Source organism: Paramisgurnus dabryanus, chromosome 14 (assembly GCF_030506205.2).
Source record: "Paramisgurnus dabryanus chromosome 14, PD_genome_1.1, whole genome shotgun sequence".
Taxonomy (NCBI): domain Eukaryota; kingdom Metazoa; phylum Chordata; class Actinopteri; order Cypriniformes; family Cobitidae; genus Paramisgurnus; species Paramisgurnus dabryanus.
This window is the reverse complement of record NC_133350.1, coordinates 21443599-21457183: the sequence shown is the minus strand read 5'-3', so window position 1 is coordinate 21457183 and position 13585 is coordinate 21443599. Positions and strand designations below refer to the sequence as shown.

General features: G+C 36.8%; 1 protein-coding gene across 3 annotated transcripts in view; it reads left to right on the top strand.

Annotated features, from left to right (window-relative positions):
- LOC135719045 (uncharacterized) overlaps positions 1 to 13585 on the top strand; it is a 122380-nt gene that overhangs the window by 93245 nt on the left and 15550 nt on the right. For all 3 annotated transcript variants that reach the window (XR_010521002.2, XM_065241552.1, XM_065241551.1), the window contains exon 13: positions 638 to 680. Coding sequence is in view for 2 of the 3 variants with exons in the window: in XM_065241552.1 (XP_065097624.1) it covers positions 638 to 680 (43 nt within the window). In the remaining variant the exon portion in view is untranslated. The remainder of the gene's footprint in view (positions 1 to 637; positions 681 to 13585) is intronic.

The window sequence follows — 13585 nt, the reverse complement described above, 5'->3', positions numbered from 1 at the left end:
CACGCACATTACAATCCATACATTCAATAGTTTTATAGCAGGTTAGGGATTTCTAAAGAAACTAATACAAAATCTTTAAAGAATACTGCATATCTGTGCATATATATACCGTACTATGAGCAGTGGTAATATTGAAAGGAATACAATATAATGTATACGGTGCATGGAAGCGTATGGAAATTTTCAGCGCGTATGCCCACATGACATACTACTCACGTCAAAATTGCATTATACGCTCAGAGTTCATTGACTAGGTTACTATTTCCCACAACACAATCTGTTCATCTTCAAACCATTTCAGCTGGCAGAAGGAAGTGTAAATCAATTGATGTGTCAAGTTGTGTGTTGTGAGATTACTCATTATGATTTAAAAGTACTGTGAATGTTGCAGAAAATAAGATTGTGTTCCCTATTTGAAATAACAAAAGCCTGACACCATATTGAAAATCTGGAATTTAAATAAAAAATATTTTTTCTGTATTTTGAAAAATGTAAACAAACATTTTGATGCGAAATAATAATTAATATTTGTTTTATGATTATGCACTCGTTCTCAGTTGAGATCATCAAGCTCACACTTTCAATGCACTTTTTAGATGATCAAATGTAATATTTACATATTCTTTTATTCTTGCAGGTCAGAGAAGGCAGGAGAGATAGCGACGATACCTCTAACCAAGGTAAATACCATCATGATCCAGTCAAGTGTTTCTCAAATCCCAATATACAGACCCAGTAATCCAGTAAGAGTCATGCGCTGAAGGATATAAATGTCTACAGTGTTTTGCATTTATGACAGGCCAAGAGCGAGTAAAAAAGATGCCGCTGAATTTAGCTTTATCGAGTGTGTAGGTTTTTCTGACTGCTTTTCTGACCCTATAGGTTTTTACTGTTAAGTGCTTTTTGACTTTCAAAGTTAAGTGTTTGGAAAGGAAATCCGAAGCTGCTATATGACTTGAGATGCTGTAATCAGTGGCTGTAATCTCGATGCTCCTGTGAAGAGTTTGTATCTAAAGCACACATCATTATGTGTCATTTAGATACGGCGTCTGCGTGCTGTTGACATCAGGGTTTGTTAAAGTTGTTTTTAGTTCTCAGGGTTTCCTTAAGAAATAGTTCAAATAAAAAATGAACATTCTGTCATCGTTTACTCGCTGTCATGTTGTTCCAAGCCTGTGTGGCTTTCTTTCATCCATGGTACATATGGTATATATACAAACATGATAGACTGAGAGAGAAAATTATAAATGCTGTTTTTGAATGAATCCTTTGGAAAACTGTTCTGGCTCTTGAGTTCAGCTCACATATGGTGCTTTTTGGTGTTAAAAAATAACAGCAAATGGCATTAAAACAAGGATTTAAGCACACAATGACAGAATTTTCATTTTTTGGGGAACTATCCCTTTAAAGGGTACCTCAACTATGAAGACTTGTATGCTTTAATTCTTTAAATGTGCCTTATAGTACTAAATTCCATTGATAGAAACATAAAATATTTTATATTTTTATTAAATATTTTGATTTGATTAAAAACATGTAATAATCATTTTAGTCAATAGAGGCCGCCATTATGTTCCGCTTGAAAGGGGCTGAACAGAAGACATTGATGTTCTGGTATTTTTAACTCATTCCCCCACCAGGCTTTTTAAAAAAAGTTTTCACAAAAGTTTCACAAAATGCCTTACAGGAACATTTTCTTCTATAAATATATAAACGTACAAATATATCAAATAAAAGAACAGACCCTCTGCTTTAAAAAAAAAACGAAAATAAAAGTTTCATCCTATTTTCATGTCTTTTCTTTTTATAACCTCTTAACTTTTTCACCGCCAGCATTTTTTTAAAAGTGGCCAGCGTTTTTCATGATTTTCACAAAAGTTTAATGCCTTCCAGAAAATGTTCTTCTTTAAATATATAAACATACAATATACCAAATGAAAGAAAAATACAGAGCCCCTAAGGTGACATTGGAGTAAAAAAAATCTATAGTTTAGTTTCATGTGCTCACATGAAACTTTCATGTGCAGAATTTTTTTTGCGAAACTAAACTTTAAAAAAAATTCTGCACATAAAGGTTTCGTGTGAGCACATGAAAGTTTCACCTGAGCACATGAAACTAAACTTTATTAAATTTTTACTCCATGTCCCCCTAGGGGCTCCGTAGAAAAGACCCTCTTTTTATCACCTCTCATATATGGGTAGCTTTCTTCAAAAACACCCAATTTTGAGCAAAAAGCTGAGATAATTAAATTTTTGTGAAGGACTTTTGATAGAGATCAGATGCAGAGCGATCTTCAAAACATACACGGAGTTCTCTCTTTTTCACGTGAGGTGCTATATCCGGGTTGTATAAGTTGCGGAAGTGCGCCATCTGTTGGATGATAGCCGTATTGTGGAAAGCTGGAATTTCTCGTCATTGGCAGGGAAGCGTTTTCTCGTAATTGACGAGTTATCTCGTCAATGGCGGGGAAAGAGTTAAAGATAGGTTTCTTCAAAAATACCAACTTTTGAGCAAAAAGCTAAAATCAAAGCATTTGTGACCAGTCAGGGAAAGTAGGGACACAAGTCGGATCTGGGCATTTTGAGTTATTCACAGATTCTGAAAGTGCAGTTTCTAAGCTTTCCAACGATGTGTAACACATGGAAATCTGATAAGATTTGGAGAAGTTGTGGCCATTTGAATATAGGAACTCAGAAATACTCAAACCGAGAAAATCGAGACGAAAGGGACTCTTCTTTTCAGCTGGGGGAGACAATAGGGCTCATTTACATCTCATTTAGCTAAGCCATGCTCCCTGTAAAACCCTTTTTGAGATGTTCTAGCATCATATGTAGTATTTTATGACCAAATGACAACCCGCAAAAATAAACATGACTCTTTTACCTTTGTGGGGATCACAAGTCGAATCCAGTCTGTTTCAGATTATCCAATGTCCATATTTGTCCACAAATGCGTATAATCCGTGAAATATAGATTGTTTACATCAGATTTCGCATGAATGTCTGGTAATACAATATAATATATAATCTGAAGACTATTTAAATCGTAACATGTAAGGGTATATGAGCTTACACTCCGTTAAACACATGAACCCGCCTTCAAAGTTTGTATTTAAAATAGGGAAGTAGTATAATAGATCATCCAAACAGCGCCGTCGAAAACGTGACATCCTTTAGAGAGGTTACCAATGGCTCGCTCGTTCCTCCATCAGCCAATGACTTCATGGAAAATATTGATAGACAAAACATGTAGCCAATTATATGAAGAATACAACTATATCTATGTAACTTCTGTGTGTTTGGACTCATGCTGCGCTGCAAGAACTGACATACAGATGACGTCAAAGTACCGCGAGAGCGAGTCGAAATTAAACTACTCCGTAAGATTTCTTGAAGAGCTCTCGCGGTACTTTGACGTCATCCGACTGCGGCGCCGCATAAAGTCAGTGACGCGGCTGACGTACGATGCGGCTGACTGTTATTTGTTCCACCCCAGCTTCTTTTATCTTTCTTTTGTTTTGTGCGCCCGAGCTTTACAGTCTGGGGAGACGCAGGCTATAAGTTTGAAAAAAAAAAAAAACTTAGCAAACATGTCTGAGGAACAGGGCAGCGCGTCACTACAGTCACGTGACTTCACGCTCGAGCCGGAAGAGAAGACAATGCTAAATAAAGTCGTAATTCGTAAAAAAAACACAATCTTACTGACCCACTGATGTCACATGGACTACTTTGATGAAGTTTTTATTAACTTTCTGGACATGGAAACCATACATAGATTTTCAATGAAGGGGAAAGCTGGGAAAGCTCTCGGACTAAATCTAACGATAAAACATCTTAAACTGTGTTCCGAAGATGAACGGAGGTCTTCCGAGTTTAGAACGACATAAGGGTGAGTTATTAATTACATTATTTTCATTTTTGGGCGAACTATCCTTATTTAGTAGTCACGCTGTTCCCTTTGGGGGCGGAGGCGAAAACACAAGCTTATACAGTATGTAAATATACACACAGACAATGACGCCCCCTGCTGCACGCTAGAATCTCCGGAAAAACAAGCCTATTTTAACCGCAAAATGTACGCTTTTAAATATACAAAAACTGCTATCTCAAACATGGAGAGGCTTCTTCGTGATCTCAACTAACAGATTCTGCAATAAAACGAAAATCACAAATTTCGAAAAAAAAACTTTGTTTCTCATTTTCTCGAAACTTGTGCTGCCGACTTGAGTCCCTGGTTTCCGTGACGGGTCACATTTTTGGAAAGGAATTTAGTTTAAGATCAGATTCAGAACGAAGATCAAAACATACACGGAGTTGAAAATGTTTTGAAATTAGTTTTTGCTTCAGTTTTTTATAAATTGACCATCTAGTGGATAATAACCGAATTACTCCGCTAAAAATTTGTTATTTCCATAAAAACTTAAAAACAGGAAAGCGCATTGGTGGGGAAATGTTTTCTCTTAATTGACGAGATAACTCGTCAATGGTGGGGAAAGAGTTAATGGCCTACAGATGTCAATACCACATACCACCCCCTACTCTCTGTGTGCATTTATAACTCTCATCTACCGAATAAAAACTTGTTTTACTATGTTTACTTCGCTGAAACATTAAAGGTGGTGTGTGTACATTTTAGCGGCATCTAGTGGCGTTACTTTTTTCAGTAATGAGTAATCAAATAAATTACAGTTTACTGTTTTCCCCGTTATAACGCCATTACTGTTACTGTAGTGTCAACTATTTTCAATTTAGTCTTAAGGGGATCGCACACCGTCCGCGGCGCGTCGCGCCTAGCAGAACTCGGAGGTATTGTAAACCGGAAGTGCACATTAAATAGCGCAAGCTTCGTCAGATAGCGTCTACTTCAAAATGCAAAATATACGTTAGCAGCCAATGTTAATCATTAATGATTTGGGACAAATATGATGTTATTTAATTTTAAACTATGTGAGTGGCGCTGTGTGGCGCAACAGGGATTTGAACAACTTCCTGAGTCACAGCTGGGCGGCGTGGACAGGCGCCACCTGGCGGCGCCGGTGTGCGTATACTCATAGAAAGCAATGTGTTCGATTTTTTTAAAACGGCGCGGTGCTGAGCTGCGCGGCCGGTGTGCGATCCCCTTTAGTCTTAGTCTTGTGCCAAATGTCCTTGTTAGTTTTAGTTTTAGTCAACTGAAAGTCTCATCATTTCAGTCTAGTTTTAGTCAAAAGACAACTCAAGGTATCTTAGTCAAGTTTTAGTCAACTAAAAGAATAAAACTTGATATATCTTAGTCAAGAGATTATTTCTGATAACCATTTAATATCAAATAGTGTTTCACACATCTCAAATATTGGTTAAATGTCATAATCACCTGACAAAATACACTTGTTGAATGATTTTTGTTGAATGCAACTTTGTTAAAGGTACAGATTTGATCCTAAAACTTTTTTAGTTATGCTGGTTAAAAGTCTCCTCACATCCTAATAGCAATCACAATGTTAAGTTGTTTAAATGTATTTGTAGAAATTTATGTCATCTGTGAAAGGCATAGGACCAAAACATTTTTATTGACATTTTTAATTTCACATTCAAATAGCCAATCCCAGTGTTGATCTATTATGTGCACATGTGTTTATCCTGGCTAGTTATACTATCGCTTTCAAAGACTGTAGCCTCAAGACATTTTGAGATATTGCTTATTATTTATATCTACATCTAAAGCCCTTAAAACATGACAACAAACCTAAAGCTATTCTAAATATTATATCGCTTAACACAACATTAATATGATTAAAATGACAAGCACCCTAAGTCAACATGAGCTTAAAGAGAAGAAGCATGCTTTTACTGAAGGTGTTGACTAATAAGACAAGACCTCGCTTTAGGAGAATCCCCTCTCGTACAAACAGTGTTTGGCAATAGTGTAGCAACTCAAGTGTGAAAATCACTCTGCTTTGTTTCATGCCCATAGCCGCTACTCTGGAAATGAGCTTAGAGGCAGGAGACAATGTGAATCACAATAATGAATAATACATGACTAAATATTTTCAAGCGCGCTCTTGTATCTTGGCGCTCTTCTTGGTTTGCTTGAGTCTTAGCAGCCTTGTAATGAGGCTAAATATTTCCATTCCAATCCTTAGCACACAAAGACCCCAGCCTCAACTCAAGACATCCGCACAAAGCGCTTCCCATCTGGGGATTGTGGGTAATTCACATTGTCGTAGGAACCGTGGATTTCAGCCAATTGGTTTGCTCCGTATCTCCGCCTCGGTGCATTCGTTTACCTGTTTGTGTGACCATTTAGCGTCACATCCAGATTAGACTGGCTGCTGTCCAACTCCGTCTTTTCTGACTGGAGTAGGTTGAGCCACATTCATCTCAAAAATCGAACGAGAAGAAATCAATTTATCGTCAGCTGCCGCACTACACGCAACTGTGCCGAGTAGGAGCAAGGTGCCGAGTCAGAGGTTCGACACCCTAGTTAGTAAACATTGCTCTTTTTGTGCTGTCACGTTTGGGTTGTTTTCTGACGTCCATGCTTTCCTTGTGACATTTGTGACGCACAGAACTTTCATGGTTCACAGAAATCGGATGTATTACAAGAAGCCTTTGTGAGGAAAGACTTTCAGCTTTGCTTGTTATGAAAACGTACAAGATCTAGTGTTCATGTAGCTGTTTATGGATATCACCTCTGAAGCACCTGATGCATTTATTAGCATTAATACCGCAGAAGGAACGCGTAACAAAGTGTATTTTTATATGATAGACCAACCTATATGGTGAAAGCATGAAACTGTATGTAATATTTATAAATGTATAGATCAGTTACGATTTGTAATAATGGTTTAGGAGATTGATACAACTGCAGTGCAAAAATACTAAGGTGCAGTAATGAAAATATACAAAAAATCTAGATGTAGAAGCAATCATATCAAATATATTTTTGCAAAATTAAATGTAAAAGAAATTATTAAACATTAAATATGGATTTAAGCCAGCATAAAATGTATAAACCATGTATATAAACTCAGTCCAGAGCCCACCCCTTCCCTTTCAAAACACAGTGAAGCTACGGTAGCCGCCACAGGACAAACATTTTATTATCTGAGACAACGTAGGGACAAAATATAGAGCAGTTTGTCTGTTTAGGGCTACTGTAGAAACATGACGACGACTTCCATGTAACGCGACCCACGGTGTAGGTAGCAGTGATGCGCGGGTCAATGTATAAACAACCCGCACCGGATCAATGTTTTCAACTAACCCGCACGCAACTCGGACCGCAAAAAAATAAATAGTGTACCCGACACGCTCCCTGGCCCGCATTTTTTTTTAAGTAGTAATTGTTTAAAATAGTTAACTGGCATCTTTATTTCAAATGACCCAACCGGCTGCGACCCGAATATTATTAAAATATTTTTGGATGACTCGTAAGGTAATAAAAACAATACAGTTTATTGTTTTTTAATACGTTTTTATACACAACTGATAATATAGTTATGTATATTATATTGCATTTCTTTTAAGATATCCTTCTTAAAGTTACACATTGCACCTTAAAAGCAACAATAAACTTAATTATAGTTATATTTTGTAGTTTCTATCACTGTCACTTCAATAGTAAATGGCACAAAAGGTATTTATTGCATTTCTGCCAAGAGATTCTTCTAAAATTTACACATTGCACCTTAAACTGTAAAAATTACATTTAAAAATCTATTCAAGATGATAAAATGTAAAAAAATTAAAGAGGATAACTACTATAACTTGAAAGATACATAGGAGCAAGATCATTGTGATACCTTTAAGTGCATTTTCCGAGTGATAAAACAATAAAACGTTGACATCCAATCAAAACTCATTCGAATTTAAATCTCCCACACATTTAAAATGTAAAACCTGCACAAGCTTAAGACAAACATTATGTTGTTGTAAATGTTAATATGATTATCTTTATAGTTAAACAGGCCTTAAAGAGGATCTCCAGCCAAATATCAAAATTACCTCATGATTTACTCACCATCAAGTCATCCTACAGTAGATACTCATGTCCATCATCTTTCAGACAAACATATTTGGAGTTATTTTAGTAAATGCACTTGCTCTTCCAAGCTTTATAAAGGGAGAAAATGGTAGAAATAAAGGGATCAACTTCTGACTTTAAACCTCAAAAAAGTGCATTCATCCTTCATAGAAGTAATACACATGACTCTAATGGGTTAATAAAGGTCTTCAATGCAATTTGTAGGAAAAATATCCATATTTCAAACTTTATAAACTATATTAACTAGCTTCCGGTAATGACACCATCTTGGACTCACGCCTTTTACAGTATGTGAGAGTTTTAACATTTTGGTTGCCATGTGTACATTGTGCGTGATTCCAAGATGGCGCCATTACCAGAAGCTAAAATAAAATATGGATATTTTTCTCAAAAAAATCACCCGCAAAAGACAGTTATTAACCCCTTGAAGCCATTTGGATTACTTATGTGAAGGATGGATGCACTTTTTGGACTTTAAAGTCAGAGTTTACTGTTGTAAGCTCGGAAGAACAAGGACATTAAATAACTATGGCTTGTGTGTGAGTAAATCATGAGGTAATTTTGATATATGGCTGGGGTATCTCTTTAAGGTTAAGTCAGGATAATGCAGCTTAAAACTTTTTTTGCGAAGAATGTTCTCATATTGTTTCACAGATTTACTGAAGGCTAATACTGGGAGAGTCACAAATCTCCAATAGCAGCACATATACAGAGGAGGTGGTGGTGTGGGTGGTTACCTGAAATGCACCACAGATATTCAGATGATTTCTCTCGCTTTTAATATGGTGTTGTGTGTTATGCTTGAATGATGAAGTGAGTCAGAACAGATGGCTGTGGCACATCACATCTATGGTCAGAATTGGATTTAAGAGCAGATAAGCCGGCACAGAAACGGCACACAATTATCTCACGCTGGAGATTTAATGAACATGCTCTGTTCTCACAGGTTATTAGAGACTAATGTATCTGTCGGTTGTATTGACGGTTAAGATTAGTTTAACTTATTGTACAGTGAAGTCTTGATATGTTATGTTTTATACATAGTATACAATTTGCTATTACGTTCATCTAAATGGAGCTATTAGGATAGTTTTAAATCAATTTTATCATTTTATTTTCCCAAACGAAGATTTAACGGTTGCCAGATCCCTGTAGAAGTCCTGCTTTGAGCGTTTTTATCTCATAGCTAAAAGAGTTTTTATGCTGCAAACGAATGGTCTCTGGTGCCTTGAGATGGCTTTGTTGTTTTCAGTCTGAGAAACAGGTGTTGGAAAAACAAGTTAAATCTCAAAGTCATGCTGAAGGTAGAAAGCGTTTTAATCATCATAAGCTCTAATTGCTCCCTAAATCAAAAAGTCAATTCCAATAAGAGTTATAGTGAAATTCAACACCACTAAATATCTGCACTCAGAGAGCGTTCAATTGGAGCCGTGCGGTGTTTGAGGAGATTCATTTTGTACCAACATACCATTAGTGTTTAACCTTCTCACATATTTAATTTATCTTTCCTGTGCATAGTTTAGAGAGCTTGAGATATTATTTCAACCACCAACAGTTATTTTTCAGTTATAGGACTGTTATGGAAAGCGTGCGTCTGCCAATCAGGATGTGTTAAGAATTCTCTCTGTATTACTGTGGGTCAATATTTGTCAGAGCCATTTGTGCAAAGCTTAAAACAGCTGAGATCCATTTATTATTCATCTCCGGCGTCAAATGCCAAAGTCCAGGGGAACACATTGTGGGGAGATGTCAGTTTAAATGAATAGATGTGAGAGACCTGACCGGCCAGCTTTATAATTGGGTTTAAGGTGAAAGGGAGAAGAAATATGAATAGACATCGGTAGAGATGAAATATTAGAGGACAGCAGCGAGAGGGGCCAGATATTGATACGGTGACACCTTTGGACACAGAGACGGATTATAAATTTGATAAGGCAAAGGGCCCTCTGTACAGTAAAGGAAAGGTGAACATTTCTAGAGGATGGACATTGTACGGAGAATTTAATCGATGGTGATATTGAACGAATTAGAAAAAAAAGAGTTGTTTCTTATGGAGAAAACGGTTTACAATCCAATAGCATTGGAAGAAGATAAATCATATGAGAGTTGAGGCTGAAGATGAGGCAAATTTTGATGCAAAAGGGAATGTGGAAAATCTATTTTCACAATTATCTATCCATTATTTATGATGTTTTCTATCCGCCAGGATGTAGAAATGATTACTGCACAGATTCACATCAGTGGTCAATTTTTGGAAACTAAGTAACCAGAAATATTGCTATGAAGAAAAAGATTTTCTTTAATGTGGTACAATTTTTGAGAAAACATTCAATCTGTATGGGAGGTGTTGTTGCTGCTATCAACCCACATTGTGAGCTTATTTTAGTATGTAGTGGTTATACAACTTTATTTCAACAAGTCATCCAGGAACAGTGTTGGGGAAAGTAACTTTTAAAAGTAATGTACATTATTAATTATTATTAATTGCATTACTTAGTTACTTTTCATGGAAAGTAATGCTTACGTTACTTTTGCGTTACTTTTTCTTACTTTTGCAGGTGTTTTTTATGACTGAAAAATGTCAAGCTCTGGTCTACCATCTCCATTTCTGACTGAAACTGTTCACGTATAGAGTGTGTAATTCTACGTTAATATGTTCCGTTTAATGCAGTACATTGTTTTTTTTTTGCATCTAATTAATTAAACTGAAAAGTAACTTGCATAAGTAACTTAAATATTAATGTGTACATTTATAAAGTAATGCGTTACTTTACTCGTTACTTCAGAAAAGTAATATTATTACGTAATGCACATTACTTGTAATGTGTTACCCCCAACACTGTCCAGGAACATGATTTGTGAGTCCTATTGTATTGTTTTTTCATACTATGGAAGTGAATGGGGTCCACGTTTTGGTTACAAGCATTTCTTAAAATATCTTCCTTTGTGTTTATCAGAACAAGAAATGTATACAGGTTTGTAACAACATGAGAGTCAGAAAATGATGACAGAATTTTCATTTTTTGTGTGAACTATCCCTTTAAGTCTCAGGTGTGCTCAGAATGTGTCTGTAAAGTTTCAGCCCAAAATACCCCACAGAAAATGTATTATAGCATTTCCAAAATGCCCCTTTTTAGGTGGGAGCAAAAATGTGCCGTTTTAATGTCTGTACCTTTAAATGCAAATGAGCTCCTCACAAACAGACAGTGAGAGCTTTAAGTTAAAGTAGATCTGATTAATACAGTCTGAGAAAATAGTATCTAGTGGACAGAGTACAACTAGCTGAGGATGAAAACTACGGTAATGCAGGACTGTAAGTGGGCGGGGCTTAATCAACGTGACCCCACATTGATAAGAAAATCAAAAAAGCATGTTTAATGAGACTGCTTTGGATTAATTGGTATTAAAAAACAAGGACAAAGTATATTTTTTCATCGTAGGGTGGTTGTTTTTTCACACTGCCTACACACATTATGTCCAAACACCTTGTAAAAGTGGATTTTGCATAATAGGTGCCCTTTAATATTCAGTCACCTATTTCAAAAATAATATTTCTAATAACATTTTTGTTTTCTAATAACTATTTTATAAACTATTTATATTTTTGTCTATGGCAGTAATGTCAAGCATTTAATCATAAACTTTTAGATTAAAAGATTTTTAACTCTTTCCCTGCCAGCTTTTTTTAAATAGTTGCCAGCCAGCCACAGCATTTTTCATGATTTTCACAAAAAATGTATTAATTTCTGAAAATGTTCTTCTTAAAATATATAAGCATACATAATAACAGACGCTCTGCTTTCAAACAAAAAAGTTTCACCTTACCTTCTTTAGCTCTCTTTTATCACCTCTCAAATATGGGTAGGTTTCTTCAAAAACAAACGACTTTTAATTGAGATCAGATACAGAGTGATCCTCAAAACTTACACGGACATACAGCAGTTTGCCCTAGGGCGATACTTCCGGGATTTCTAAGTTGCGGAAGACCTGGTGGATAATAGCGGTATTGCGGAAAGTGGGAAATACTCATCATTGGAATCGTTTTCTCTTAATTGACGAGTTAACTCCTCAATGGCGGGGAAAGAGTTAAGATCATAGTTAAAATTTCAGTCAAGTGTTTCAAAACGTCTTACTGGTATAACTTGCGCTAAAGCTTTTATATCCGTATAGCAGAAGTCTTTTGAAGCAAGTGGAGACTCTGTGGTCTTCATCATAAGGAATACATTAGATTCCCTTTGCGAGACGTTGGGAGAACAGCGGATCGGCTGGCCTGTAATCCTGCTCTTGAGGTTGAGGATGAAAGTGATGAGCTCATTTGCATGCCGGTTAACAGACAAGCTCTCGAAGGCTAATAACAGGTAATGTAGGTGAGTCAGTGCCGGACAGCTTTGAGATTGATGTCATTTAAAGAGCTCATCTGTCTTGAGCTACACAATATAGGGGAGGATTATGCAGATGAGAGTGCTGAGCCAATGAATCCCTACAGCTGAGGTTGAAAATGATGACGGCACGGTTACGACAGGAAAACCTGATGGAGAGCATACAGTGAGGAGAACACAATGGCATTTGGATAGAAAGGGAAGTTTAACTCGTTGGAAAATGCCTGACAAGGCATAACAATGATGTCCTTACAGAAGGTTGAAAAGCTGGTCAATGAAAGCTGGCGAGCCTAAATTTTCCCCAAAAAATATCTTCTGCAAATACACAAGCAAAGGATCACTTTTATATAGTCATGGATATTCAAATGTGTAAAGAAAATGAAACATTTGAGTTGCTAAAACAAGCATAAACATAGAAAATTCATGCTGTTAGTAGAAGAGGAGTTAAACAGATGAAAAACATGATGCTACAGTGCAGTGATGAAATTGTTTACCGAATCATTGTTTTTCAATTTAATAGTTGGCTTTTCCAGAAGCAGCTAACAAATTGAAATGGTCTGAAATCCCTGGGGTGTACAGTACCTCCTGTGCCACGGCTTCTGTATAATTCCAGTCCTTTTGCTTGCGTTGGCAGATAATGCAGCCTGCGGCGGGGTCATGCAGCGTGCGTACTAGGGGGAATATACATGTGAATGGTTTGCATTGACCACTTTACATTTCCAGCCTGGAAGTGGAGCTCCTTAATTCAGAAGCATCCATTGAAACAGATGATTTTGCTGAGCAACATCAAACAGCATTAGCCGTAGCCGAGACTCTTAATGTAAACATGATAAGTTGGGTGTCAGGAAATATGGGCCTTCTCATTGATCACGAAACAAGTACGGAGATTTCGCAGGGTCTTGACATTCAAGGCGATGCATCAATTATTCAGGCTCTGCTCCGGGCGGTTGGGAGACGCGTGGCTGTTTAGCATTACGTTGTTAGTCTTTCTTTTGAGGTTCTCTCTGTTGGGTGACTTTCTCTTGGGTGATGATGAAAATGCTCTGTAGTTTCGCTGCACCTGCTGGAGAGCCTCCAACAGGCTTGTGTGTCTTCCTTGGGTTGTTTTTATTCATCCATTTGTTGAATACGTGTGTGTTTTAAATGGAAATAACTGTACGGGCTTCGCACGTGCAAGTTG